The sequence below is a fragment of the Hemiscyllium ocellatum genome, chromosome 4, assembly GCF_020745735.1.
Source record: "Hemiscyllium ocellatum isolate sHemOce1 chromosome 4, sHemOce1.pat.X.cur, whole genome shotgun sequence".
NCBI lineage: Eukaryota > Metazoa > Chordata > Chondrichthyes > Orectolobiformes > Hemiscylliidae > Hemiscyllium > Hemiscyllium ocellatum.
Window position 1 is genome coordinate 106,034,178 of NC_083404.1, and position 14,228 is coordinate 106,048,405.

General features: G+C 40.5%; 1 protein-coding gene across 3 annotated transcripts in view; it reads right to left on the bottom strand.

Annotated features, from left to right (window-relative positions):
* nbeal2 (neurobeachin-like 2) overlaps window positions 1–14,228 on the bottom strand; it is a 246,023-nt gene that overhangs the window by 146,705 nt on the left and 85,090 nt on the right. For all 3 annotated transcript variants that reach the window (XM_060823728.1, XM_060823731.1, XM_060823729.1), the window contains exons 2-4: window positions 12,464–12,558; window positions 10,503–10,664; window positions 5,363–5,441 (exon numbers count right to left, since the gene is read on the bottom strand). In XM_060823728.1, the coding sequence (XP_060679711.1) occupies window positions 5,363–5,441; window positions 10,503–10,664; window positions 12,464–12,558 (336 nt within the window). The remainder of the gene's footprint in view (window positions 1–5,362; window positions 5,442–10,502; window positions 10,665–12,463; window positions 12,559–14,228) is intronic.

Below are 14,228 nucleotides of genomic sequence, written 5' to 3' on the forward strand. Positions count from 1 at the left end.
GCCGGTGTGGACTTGTTAGTCAAGGATAGTGTAACGGTGACTGAGAGAACTTTTGATGAGGACTCATCTATTGAGGTAGTGTGGGCTGAGGTTAGAAACAGGAGAGGAGAGGTCACACTGCGTGGAGTTTTTTTTATAGGCCTCTGCAGAGTTTCAGGGAGGTGGAAGACAGGATTAGCAAAATTATTCTGGGTAGGAGTGAAAGGAACAGGGTGGTCATCATGGGGGAGCTTTAACTTCCCCAACATTGACTGGAAATGCTACGTCGGATGGATCAGTTTTTTGTCCAATGTGTACAGGAGGGTTTCCCGACACAGTATGTCGAAGCGCTGACAAGAGGGGAGGCCACTCTGGATCTGGTACTTGGTAATGAACCAGGCCAGATGTTTGATTTAGTTGTAGGTGAGCACTTTGGAGGGAGTGACCATAGTTCAGTTATGTTTAGTTTAGCTATGGAAAGGGATAGGTACATGCCAAGGGTCAAGAGTTATCGATGGGGCAAGACAATTATAATGCGATTAGGCAAGAATTAGGATTCGTAGATTGGGGTAGCAAAATGCAGGAGATGCAGACAATGGAAATGTGGAGCTGGTTGAAGGAACAGATATTGTGTGTCCTTGATAGGTATGTCCCTGTCAGGCATGGAGGAAGTGATAAGGTAAGGGAACCGTGGTTTACTACAGAAATTGCATCTCTTGTTATGAAGAAGAAGGAGGCTTATGTGTTGATGAGGCAAGATGTTTCAGATGAGGCGATGGAGAGTTACAGATCAGCTAGGAAGGATTTAAAGAGAGAGTTAAGAAGAGCAAAGAGAGGACATGAGCAGTCTTTAGCAAATAGAATAAAGGAGAACCATAAAGCTTTCTATAGGTATGTGAGGAGGTTGGGAATAGGGCCAAAGACAGAAGTGGGAAGTTGAGAGTGGACCTGTGGAGATTGGAGAGGTGCTAAACAAACATTTCTCATCTGTTTTCACTCAGGTAAAGGAGAATACTGTTGAGGAGAAGAATGAGGTACAAGATATGAGACTAGAAAGGATCGAGGTTAGTTACAAACAGGTGTTATCAATTCTAGAAGGAGTGAAAGTAGACAAGTCTCCTGGGCCGGATGGGATTTATCAGAAGATTCTTTGGGATGCTAGGGAGGAGATAGCAGAGCTTTTGGCTTTGATATTTGAGTCATCATTAGTACTAAACCTATAGACAGAGGGCTGGAGGATTGCAAATGTTGTGCCCTTGTTCAAGAAGAGCAGTAGAGATGACCCAGGTAATTATAGACCAGTGAGCCTTAGTTCTGTTGTGGAAAGGTTTTGGAAAGGATTAGAAGAGATAAGATTTATACTCATCTTGCAAGCAACAATTTGATTTCAGATAGTCAACATGGTTTTGTCAAGGGCAGGTCATGTCTCACAAACCTCTGAGTTTTTTTGAGAAGGTGACCAAGCATGTAGATGAGGGTAGGGCAGTTGACATGGTTTACATGGACTTCAGTAAAGCCTTTGATAAGGTTCCACAAAGTAGGCAGTTGGAGAAAATGCAAAGGTTTGGAATGATGGCAATTTAGCAGTTTGGATTAGAAAGTGGCTTTCTGAAAGGCAGCAGCGGGTGGTGTTGATGGAAAAAATTCAGCCTGGAGTCCAGTTACTAGTGGTGTGCCACAAGGATTTGTTTTGGGACCACTGCTGTTTGTCATTTTTATCAATGACTTAGATGCAGGCACAGGTAAATTAGATTGGATTAGTAAATTTGCAGACGACACTGAAGTCAGTGGAGTAGTAGACAGTGTGGAAGAATGTTACAGGTTGCAGGGGGACTTGGATAAACTGCAGAATTGAGCTGAGAGGTGGCAAATGGAGTTCAATGCAGTGAAATGTGAGGTGAAACACTTTGGGAAGAATAACAGGAAGGCAGAGTACTGAATGGATGGAAAGATTCTTGGTAGTGTGGATGTGCAGAGGGATCTTGGTGTCCATATACATAGATCTCTGATAGTTGCCATCCAGGTGGATTGTGCTGTTCAGAAGGCATACACAGTGTGTTAGGTTTCACTCAGAGGGATTGAGTTCCGGAGCCGCAATATCATGCTGCAACTATACAAAACGCTGGTGCGGCCACGCTTGGAATATTGGGTACAATTTTGGTCCCCATATTTCAGGAAGGATGTGGAAACATTGGAAAAGGTGCAGAGGAGATTTGCCAGGATGTTGCCTGGTCTGGAGGGAAGGTTTTATGAGGAAAGACTGAGAGACTTGAACCTGTTCTCATTGGCAAGGTGGCGAAGAGGGGATTTGATAGAGACATACAAGATGATCAGAGGATTAGATAGGGTAGACAGTGAAAGTCTTTTTCCTAGGATGATCATGTTGGCTTGTACGAAGGGGCATAACTACAAATTAAGGGGTGATAAATGTCAGAGGCAGGTTCTTTACGCAGAGAGTGATAAGGGCGTGGAATGCCCTACCTGCTAATGTAATCAACTCAGCCACATTAGGGAGATTTAAACAATCCTTAGGTAAGCACATGGATGATTTTGGGATAGTGTACGGGGACGAGCTGAGAATAGTTCACAAGTTGGCGCAACATCGAGGGCCTAAGGGCCTGTTCTGCACTGTATTGTTCTATGTTCTATGGTAACAACGCAGGCTTGATTCAAGCTCTGACTGAGGTGGACTTCGCAGCTGCTTCTTTGCCATGCCTCATGAGACTGAAAGGCAAGAAGAACCCACCGCTAAAAACAAAAAGCTGCCAAGAAAAATCACTCAGAATGAAGCATCAGCAGACAATGAGTCAAGGACCTGCCTTTGGGTAGAGCAGACATGAATAATGGTTAACCTTCTAACCAAAATGTATCCCCTGGCACACTTGCAGTTACATGCCCATTCTCTGAGCTAATTAATACCTTCTTATATTTTGTTGCCATTCTTTTATGTGGTAACTACACCTCTCAATTTACCATAATCTAACATTTATCAAATTGCACTTCCTTTCTAGGGTGGTAAAGATTTTTAACCGAATTCTCTAAGGATCGGTATTCAGACATTTTTTTCCTGATATGTACTGATGATAAAGATCCTGGCATACAGGGGACAATTTCAAAGTTTGCAGATGACACTAAATGTGGAACAATTGTAAGTGTGAGGAGGACATTATTAAAGAAGGGAACATGGGATGAACCAGGAAACTACACGTCAGACTAACTTTGGAGGGTGGGGAAACACTAAAAATAATTCTTAGGAGTCAGTGATTAATCAAAAACAGTCAGCATGGTTTTGTTAAGGGAAGGTCACATCTGACCAACTTGACTGAATTGTTTGAAGAGGTGACTAGGTGTGTAAATGAGGACATTGATTTTGTTGTAGTCTACTTCAACTTTACCAAAGCTTTTGATAAGGCCCCTCATGGGAAATTGATAGCAAAGATAGCAGCCCATGTGATCCAAGGGAGTTTAGCAAATTGGATGCACAATTGACCGAGTGGCAGGAAGCAGAGTGTGATGACCGAGGGTTTTGTTTTAGACTGAAGTCTCTGACTGGAGCCCCAAGGGGGCAGGGTCAGTGTTGTGGCCTTGCTGTTTGTGCTGAGAGAAATGATTTAGACTGAACGTAGTAGGGTTAATCATTAAGTTCACAGAGGAGGATAGCCTTAGATTACAGAAGGCTATAGGCAGACTGGTCAGATAGGCCGATCATTAAATGAAATAAACCATTGGTTAGGACACTGCTAGAATATCGTGAGCAATTCTGGAATCCACATTGTAAGAGGCATGTGATCACACTGGAAAAGGTGCAGAGAAAATTTACCAGGATGTTGCCTGGGCTGGACAGTTTCAGTTTGGTCAGACTGAGGCAGCTTTCCTCACAGCAGAGGAGATTGAGAGTGGACATGACTGAGATGTATAAAATTATAAGGTGGGGGGAGGCCAGAAGATTAGATAGGAAGAAATTTTTCTCCTTGATGGAGAGATCAAAGACCAGGTGGTGGAAATCTGGAACCCTCAGCCTGTAAGAATGGTAAAAACAGAAACCCTCATAACATTTAAGTATTTAGATGTTCACTTATAATGCCAAGGCATACAAGGCTATAGGCAAGGTGCTGGAAAATAGGTTCATACAGTTAGGTACTTGTTTTTGATCAGCACTGACACAATGAGCTGAAGGACCCTTTTTCTGTGTTGTAGGTCTTCTGTAATAGTGCGGAACTCCAAAAAAGTCATTGACAATTTGGAGGAGTGGGTAAATATTTGAGACGTGAGATTCAAAGCATTCAAAGATAGTATAAAATAGAGGGCACCGAGCAGAGGGTTCTGAGTGTATATCTGCATAGATCATTGAAGGTGGCAGGCCAGGAAGAAGGAGCAGTTAATAAAGCGTGTAGTGCTCTCATTTTTTTTTAATGGGGGCATAGAGTACAAAAGAAAGAAGGGGATGCTGAACTTGTATAAAACATTTGTTAGACCTTAACTGAAGAACTGTTTACAGTCATGGGTGGAACATTACAGCAAAGATATAAATGCACTGGAGAGAGTGTAGAAATGATTTACAACAATGGTTCCAGGAATCAGAAACGTAAGCTAGGAGGATTGACTGTTGTCCTTGGAGAAGGCGGCTGAGATGACATTTGATAAAAGGTTCTCAAAATCATTACCAGGCTGGATAGAGCACATAGGAGAGGCTGTTCCCATTCATAAAAGAAGAGCAAGAAAATAATCTGCAAGATAATCAAGGGCGATATGAAAGAAATCTTTTTTTACACAGTGAGTAGTCAGGCTATGAAATGTACTACCTCAAAATATCGTATAGCAGATTCAACTAAGGCATTCAAGAGAGCACTGAATGATTATTTGGAATGTATTAGTGTGTAAGGTTATGGGAAAAAGCAGAAAAAGGCACTCAGTAACAACACTTGTCCGAAGAGCCAATATAGGCATGCTGGGCTGAATGGCTTCCTTCTATATTGTAACAATTCTATGATAAAGAGAGCTCCTAAGTCTAAATCCATTTTTGGAATGGTGATCAACAATAGTCACCACTAAGCTTATTTCCTAACTTTTGCCAATTTGAGTAACTACCTTAAATTCCTAACTCTACAATTCTATTACAGCAACAAGTTGCTACTTATTTTACTACTTATCTCATATCATACACCCACAAGTACTACACTGTTCCTTATCAAAGATCTTACAAAAATCTAAATATGTTATGCTCGCATTCCTATACCTTTTTTTCTATTCAGTTCCATCTTTAAAAAGATTCATCAAAAATCATCAAGCCTTTCTTTTTGAAAGCTTAATTGTACATTCACAAGGAAGTAAAATAAATGATGGGAGTAAAACGTTATGCAAATTAATCACACAAAAGACTCACCTTAACAATACATACAGTCATCAAGTTTATAATCGGGTGAAAGGTTGGAGTCACCTTTGCTTCAATATTTTCTAAATTTCTGTGGAGACAGAAGATTGGTATTATTACTGTACATTTGTTGGGGTGCTTAGAGATAGAAGAATTACAACTATAACCTCATTTAGGACTTCAGGTGATTTACATCTGGGTAAATGGGTCTGTGGCAGTGAATTATAGAAACAAAAAACTAATAACTTGGCGGCAGATTCAGGTCATTCAGCCCTCGAGTCTGCTCCACCTTTCAATATGATCATGGTAAATAGAGAATTCCACAGATTCACTACACTGAGTGAAATGTTTCCTCATATCAATCCTAAATGGTCCGCCATATCCTGAGACTGTGACCCCTGTTCTAGATTCCTCAAACAAAAAAAAATCCTCCCTGCATCAAAACTGTCTAGCTCTGTTAGGAATTTGTACATTTCAAATCATGTTCCTTCTCAGCCTTCTAAATTCTAGTGATTACAGGCCTAGTTAGGCCTACTCTCCTAGTGTGACAGTCCTACCATCCCCAGTGTATTCTTTCTCTGGCAAGTATATCCTCTCTTAACTAGTGCACACAATACTCCTTCAATATTTACCAAGAGTGCCTTGGCAGCAACAGCACTGTTTTCCCTTTCTGGACTATCTATAAACAGGAGACACACAGTCTCAGGATATGGACTATTGAGATACGACTGAAATGTAGAGTGAGGACATTACCCAGCTCCATTAACCTGAGCCAGGAGAAAATGCCCTGGAACTTCAGCTTTCACTTTCAGGGCCCTGGTTTCTGGCAGCTAAGGTAAATGATTTGAGCAACAGTGCAGATGCAGAGAAGACCTGGATAGAAGGCTGACCTCCATGCACATGGGCAATGTCAAAGGTTTCTTTTCAAAATCATAAGACCAGCTCTCAGCCCACAACTCCCTACACCATGCCCATGGCCAATCTGTGCTACTGTAAACACTTCTTCCTCCCTGTATAGCTCTTATATCCAACTATGTTCTTGTACCATTCTCCATTCCCCCTCCTAGAACTATGTTGGCTCAGGCACTAACTCCTGCTAAAACCTTAGTCTTCGACCCACCTCCTTTTGCCATTATACATACCATGACAATTCGCTGAGTATCCATTATTGCCAGACCTAGGACCCATGTGGAAATGAAGTGCTTACTGAAAAACTTACTTTAAAAAAAAACTCTGATAAAATAAAAAACTCACCACATTTAACCTCTTATAAATAAGGACTGAATTTGTAATCCCATTTCAAAATCTTTAAGCAGCTTGAGTTGCCAATTAAATATCAAGCAACATGCACCCCACTGTGAGAACAAAAGGTTTTGCAATCTGTCGTGCACCAATATGATAACCCTCAGGTTTCTCAGAAAAACAGACCTAATTATCTGTAGTCATTTTCTTTTAACATGTCAGTTTTCTTTTTTAAATAGTGAGGGGACAAGAGTCCTAACTGACTTACCAGCATGATGGTTCCTTTTGATAGCTCCCTTGGTAGTTAATGGGTTTATGCACATTCATCTTTATTTTTAACAACTCCAATAACTCCCAAAGGACACATGACCATGTCCCAAAAGTGTTATGGGACCATAACCATAAGGGTACTATAACTCTCAAGACTCCATGAAATTTAGACCTGCTCTTACAAAGTTTAATCTGTACACTTTGCTTCACACATCTAGCTCACCGCGAAACACAAACATGGAGTGGCTGCATCCATGAAATGCATGCACATACAATGTGACCAGTCCCCATTTCTTCTCCTTCAGCTTCCTCTCTCATTTGTGCAATGATCAAGAGAATCCCCTTCATTGCAAAAATCCAGACCTATGACACCTTCAGAATGCTAACGTCTATCATAGCTAAGTGCTGATTCTTTTTTTCATACCAACCACTGTGTGACTTTTGCTGAAATAATTTCAGAGAGGCTGGTATCCCATCCCCAAATCTCCCTTTATTTACACATGAACACTCCCTACCTATAGTACTGCCTCATTCAGAGTCAGATACCAGAACGTCAGATTCTCTGACATGCACCTTTTTATCTGTCAGCCAAGGCTCCCTGACTGGACCTGATTGACAGCCCCCAACATATTCTGTGTTGTCCATCATCTGGTGGACCTCATCACAGTTACTACATCTGAGAGAATCTGGAACAGCCAAAGTCACCATCTAATCAACATCTATTTTCTAAGCAATACAATGGAAAGTCTATTTAACTTGTTGTTTCACTATTACTTGTGACAGTTAGCTGAGCATACAATGGACCTCTTTAAGTGACCAGAGTATACTAACTTTTAAAGGTGAATTTCGAGTTTTACTCCCTAATGTTCCAATTTCACAGGCTTTTCAACAGACCAAGGCCAAGATAAAAGACTTAACTTTCCTTGGGCAATTACAGTAGACATAGCGTAATTTTCCCTTCAATTCTTCCCATCTAGATTTGACAGTCAGTTAGAGAGAAACAGACCCTTCGGTCCAACTTGTCTATGCCGACTGATAATCTAATTCAATTGATTCCCACTTTCCAACATTTGGCCGATATCCCTCTAAATCTTTCCAATTCATGACCCATCCAGATGCCTTTTAAATGTTGTAATCATACCAGCCTCTATCATCTCCTCTGGCAGCTCATTTCATACATGCACCACCATCTGCGTGAAAAAGTTGCCCCTTAGATTCCTTTCATATTTTTCCCCTCTCACCCTAAACCTATGCCCTCTAGTTTTGAACTCCCCTAACCTGAGAAAAAGAGCTATTCAACCGATCCATGCCTCTCATGATTTATAAGCCTTTAGATGGTCACCCCTCAACCTGACAGTCTGGGGAAAATAGCCCCAGCCTATTCTGCTTCTCCCAAAAGATCTAACCCTCCAACCCTAGCAACATTCTTGTAAATCTTTTCTGAACCCTTTCAAGTTTCACAACATCCTTCCTATGGCAGAGAGATTAGAACTGAACGCAATTTTCAGAAAGATGCCCAATGCTACAAAAAGCTACATGACATCCCAATTCCTATACTCAATGCACTGACCAATAAAAGGTAAGCATACCTTCTTCACTACCTTTCTGCCTGCAACTCCACTTTCAAGGAATCTTGAACCCAAGGTCTCTGTTCAGCAACACGCTCCAGGATCATACCATTAAGCAGACAAGTTCTGCCATGATTTGCCTTTCCAAAATGCAATACCTTACATTTGGTCCATTTGATCAAGATCCCATTGTACTTTGAGATAACCTTCTGCACTGTGAACTATCCCACTTATTTTGGTGTCATCTGCAAATTTACTAACCATACCTCTGATATTCATATCCAAATCGTTTATATAAATGACAAAGAGCAGTGGAGCCTGCACCAATGTTTGTGGTACACCACGGGTCACAGGTCTACAGTCCAAAAAGCAACTCTCCAAAAGCAACTAATGTGAAGTACCTGTTTAGGATCTCAACCATCTCCTGTCTCCTGTCCTCAGGCCAATTGTGTATCCAAATGGCTAGGTTCTCCCTGTATTCTTTGTGATCTAATCTTGCTAACCAGTCTAATCACGTGGAACCTTGTCGAATGCCTTGCAGTCCTTCTAGACAACATCTACCTCTCGACCTTCATCAATCTTCTTTTTCACTTATTCAAAAAACTCAATCGTGAGAGAGACAGGATTTCTGAAGCACAAGTCGAGGTGACTATCCCTAATCAGTACTTGCCAGTCAAATACATGCAAGTCCGGTCCCTTAGAATCTCCTCCAACAATTTGCTCACCACTGTTGTCAGGCTCACCAGTCTATAGTTCCTTGGCTTTTCCTTACTAACTTTCTTCAATAACAGTCCCATATTAGCCACCGCCCAGTCTTCCAACACCTCACCCGTAGTTATCGATGATACAAATATCTCAGCAATGGACGCTGCAATCACTTCCCTAGCTTCCCACAAAGTTCTGGGATAAAGCTGATCAGGTCCTGGGGATTTATCCAACTTTATGCATTTTAAGATATCCAGCACCACCTCCTCTGGAATATGGACACTTTTCAAGATACCACTATTCCTTTCTCCAGGTTCACCAGCTTTCATATTCTTCTCCACAGTTTAAAAACTAATGTGAAATACTTGTTTAGGATCTCAACCATCTCCTGAAGTTCCACACACAGACGACCTTGTTGATCTTTAAAAGGCCCTATTCTCTCCCTAGTTAGCCTTTTGTCCTTAAAGTACTTTTTGGATTCTCCTTAATCCTATTTACCAAAGCTATTTCATGTCCCCTTTTTGCCCTCCTGAATTCCTTGAAAGAGTTCAGAAAAAAATTACAAGTATGTTGCCAGGATTTGAGGGTTTGAGCTAGAGGGAGCGACAGTAGACTAGGGCTAGTTTTCCTTGAGTGTTGGAGGCTAAGGCGTGACCTCAGTATAAGCTAGCCCTTATATTCTTCTAGAGATTCACTTGATCCCAGCTGTCGATATCTGACATATGCCTCCTTTTTCTTGACCAGAGCCTCAATTTCTCTCGTCATCTAGCATTCCCTACACCTACTAGCTTTGCCCTTCACTGTAATAGGAATATACAGTCTCTAAACTCTCATTATCTCATTGTTGAAGGCTTCCCATTTTCCAGCTGTCCCTTTCCCTGCAAATATCTGCCCCCGTCACCTTTTGAAAGTTTTTTGCCTAATACCGTCAAAATTGGCCTTACTCCAATTTAGAACTTCAACTTTTTGATCAGGTCCATGACTACTTTAAAATATAATTATGATCACTGGCCCCAGAATGCTCCTCCACTGTCACCTCGGTCACTTGGCCTGCCTTATTTCCCAAGAGAAGGTCAAGCTATGCTCCTTCGCCAAGGAGGTGCAGCCACGTTCTGAATAAGAAAATGTTCTTGTACACACAAATTCCTCTCCATCTAAACCCTCAACACTATGGCAGTCCATGTCTGGAAAGTTAAAATCCCCGACCATTACAACCCTATTATTCTCAGAGATAACTTGTCTCACTGTCACCTCTCCTAGTCCTGCCAAAATTTGCTCCTACTCCCAATCCTGTGTATATGAAGCAATTTAAACATAAAATCTAAAAACATAACAACAAAGAAAAAGAATAAAGAAAATATATGCACCTGCAGATAATAATGAGAAATTTTATCAGGAGGAATGCTTGCCCTAGGCCTGCCTCAGCCTCTTCAGTGGATAATCTCTGTACGCATTCATTTAGTTGCTGGCTCAGTACTTGAAGCACATTGCCTGGCAACAGTGGAATCTCTGTAGCCATCTCTTCAGGTCTGGAACAAGAAAACAGTGATTGAAACCATAGCAACAAAATGTTAATCAGACCAGCCCTTGACCTAGCAAGAACTAAAAACATCTTGTCCCTGCCCCCCTCATGTCTGTGGATGAAAACTGAACATGTTCACTTTTAGCAATTAAATAAAAACTAAGAAAATGAAACAACTTTGGAAAAGTCTCGTGGTTTCTCAATTAATTTTTATTTTCTGATGCAATATCTGAACACTGAACTCTTAATCTTGACTATGTCACTTTAAGACAAAAGTAGAGGTCAGACATTTCCTCATAATATGCAGAGATGCTTGTCCACGGGGTCTGCCAGGTGACCTCAGACTAAGTTTTAACTTGCCTTTATTACAACTGGAAAACATCAGCTGTGACATCATCTTTGAGCCTGAAGATTCTGAGTTAAAGATAGATTTCAGAGATTTGTACAGGTAATAATACTCATGATGCTCCAGTGGAGTAGGAAGGGAATGCTCTTCTTCTGAGGTTTTGTCATTTGGATGAGATCTTAAACCAAGGCACTGTCTACTCTCTCATGGCACTTTTTCTTTTAAGAAAAGCAGGGAAGTCTCTGCTTTGTCCTAACTGACATTCCTCCCTCATTCAACAGCACTAAAAAGAAGTGATCTGGTCAGTATCAAATCACCATTTGTGTAAGCTTGCTGTATGCAAATTGATTGCTGCTTTACCTACAATTACAACAGGGACGATATTCTACAGTATTTCATTAGTTGTAAAGCACTCTGGGACATGGAGGTTATAAAAGGTGCTGCATGTAAATGAAAACCTACTTTTTTTCAGTGGAAAAAAATAGGGTGAGAATTGCAAAATTACCATGAAAATTATAATCAAAATCATAATCAAATTGCAAGCATATTGGGTCAAATATGTATTAAATCAGTTTGCTTAACTTTAATATCATTTGACAAGTGAAAGGAAGAAGGTCGGTGTGAAAGTTACTGAGCCAGGTAATAAGGGAAAGGTGAACAAAGGCTCAGGATTACAATTTGGTATACTGCTGTGCCATTACACTGTGACACACAGCAAGCTAACATAGCATCATGCCCACTGTTCTGAGATAATTGGAGGAAGATTAACAAATTGCTATTGCTCACCTCTGTAGCAGAGGTATAGGATATTCACACTCTTTTCAGCAATCGTTCCCCTTTCTTTTATATCCCATTTATCCATTTTATCAATACCACTTTGTCTCCTTCTAAACATTTGTCTCTTGTTCCTTCTAGGCTAGTGTCTTGAAAGCATAGTCATCTCCAAGACAGAAGGTTATGAATTCAGGCACCAACTCAGCGACTTGCATATACAATTCTGGCCTGCACTTTACCTCCACTTACCACTTTAGATATTTTTGCAAGGCAAAAATCTATTGAGATTTGAAAGGTTCAATTGACCTTTTATGTGCACGAAGTGTTTCTCAATTTCACTTTTGAGCAACATAGCTCGAAGATTCTGTCCATTTGTTCTGTATTTTTCACCAGCTGTATTCGCTCCTTTGCATGTGCCCTGTTGAATCCATTTAACATCCTGATATATCCTGACAAAATACTGACAATATCACTTCTCAACTGCCAAACTCCAGTTAGATACAAGTCATGACTTGGATAGTATTTTTCTTAAAATGCAGTGAAGTGTCCCTGACCATGATTATCATTGTTCACTCATCAATGCTGTGCAATCAATCAATCAATCATAAATTTAACAAAAAGGGCTGCAAGAGATTACAGAGCAGAAAATTAAAATGGGATAAAGACATTTTACTTGTTGAACTCACCTTCGCTGCAGTGGTTCATAAGTGTTGACATCAATAATTCGTTCAAAGGAAGTGACAAAGGCTTCAAGCCATTGTTGCAGATAGTGAGGATCTTTCTGCAAAGAAAGCACAAAAATGAAATCAAGTCTTCAGGATTTCAATTTGTACTCTGGTTTGCTCCTTTTGACCTTACACACAGGACAGACCGGTAACACTGGCAAGTTTCCTTTCCTACAGTGTGTTTGATTTTTAAAAAGAATGTGATGTCTTTATGGTCACTTTTTTTAGTGCTAAGTTTTAATTTACATTTTAAAACAAAGAATTGGCAAGTTTCAAATTGCTGTGGTGGAATTGTGAACTCCTTAACATAGATCAATAGTCTATGCCTCCGAGTTATTAGGACAGCAACACAACTGTAGTACCATATGCCGAATATCTAAGGTTGGCTTTTCTACTCTCATCTGCACTTCAGCAATCTGACCACACTGTCAGCCTCACACTCAGACCTCAATTGATTTAACAATGTTAGTCCGTGTTGCATTTGGCTTGTTCACTATCCTCTCAGACTAGTTGATGAACAGGTTTAGCTCTGCTTTGATCTTGGGTGGGGTCCAATTCACTCACATTTTGCACCTGCCAACCTGATATGACTTATTTCTGACATGGACAGCACACAACTGTAGAGTCACATTGCTAAATACTTGGCTTTTAGTTTATAAAATGGGTGAGGTCTTGTCAGTGTGCTGTACGTTTTCAATTAAATGTCTTTGAAATATTCTGGGTGTTCTTATGGACCTTGTCAAGATATTCATGTTATGGATTCTGACAGAAGAGAACTTTCAAGAACATAGTAATTACTGGATATACAAAATCCAGCCTGAAAACACAAAGATCAATTTATTTCACTAGCCAGCATCCTGGTAGTTGCATGATACAACAATTATGGAATTGTTAACTAATCATAGTCCTGTAATAATCAAAGCATAAAAAAGGAGACTCAAAAGACTATGCAGCCTGCTTGGTTTAAACTCCAGATTCCCTGATAAACCAAATACCATTCTATCCAAACATTAATAATATTCAATTGTGAAGTAGTCACTGCAGAAACTGATTTATTTCAATTAAATGGACACGAGGTGATGAAACTTCAATGGTTAAATGCGACTGAAACCATAAACCTGATATTAATGCAAAGAAGGTTTTGAATTGGGCGTGATGATTGCAACTTTTAGAAAAAGTCAGAAGATCAGTTTCTCTAATTTGTACTTGATGCAGCCAATGCAGATATGAAATTATGAGGATCCAGGAGCCAAGATACATTTACAAAGAGCGAAGTCAGAAGATGATTCAGTGATGCTTCCCTTAAAACGTGTTGGGTGCCTTCAAAAAAAGGAGGGACATACTTTTCCCAATAATGACAGCATTATTATCTGCTGTTGTCACCAATGTTACATGGTTGCAAGTGCCTGAGAAGGTGAGCTGCAGGCCATGCTAAATTGCCCGTAGTGTTAGGTGAAGGGGTAGATGTAGGGGAACGGGTCTGGGTGGGTTGCGCTTCGGCGGGTCGGTGTGGACTTGTTGGGTTGAAGGGCCTGTTTCCACACTAAGTAATCTAATCTAATCTAATAACCATTCTGTTCTGTTGGCCTTAAATATAATGCAGGAAATGGTTAATGACCTAACTGGGTCAGAAGAGTAAGTATACTTCTTGATTCACCAACAACATATGATGCAAACGCTTCCACATTCATACTCTCTTGCCAAACTTACTCCATTACACCATTTC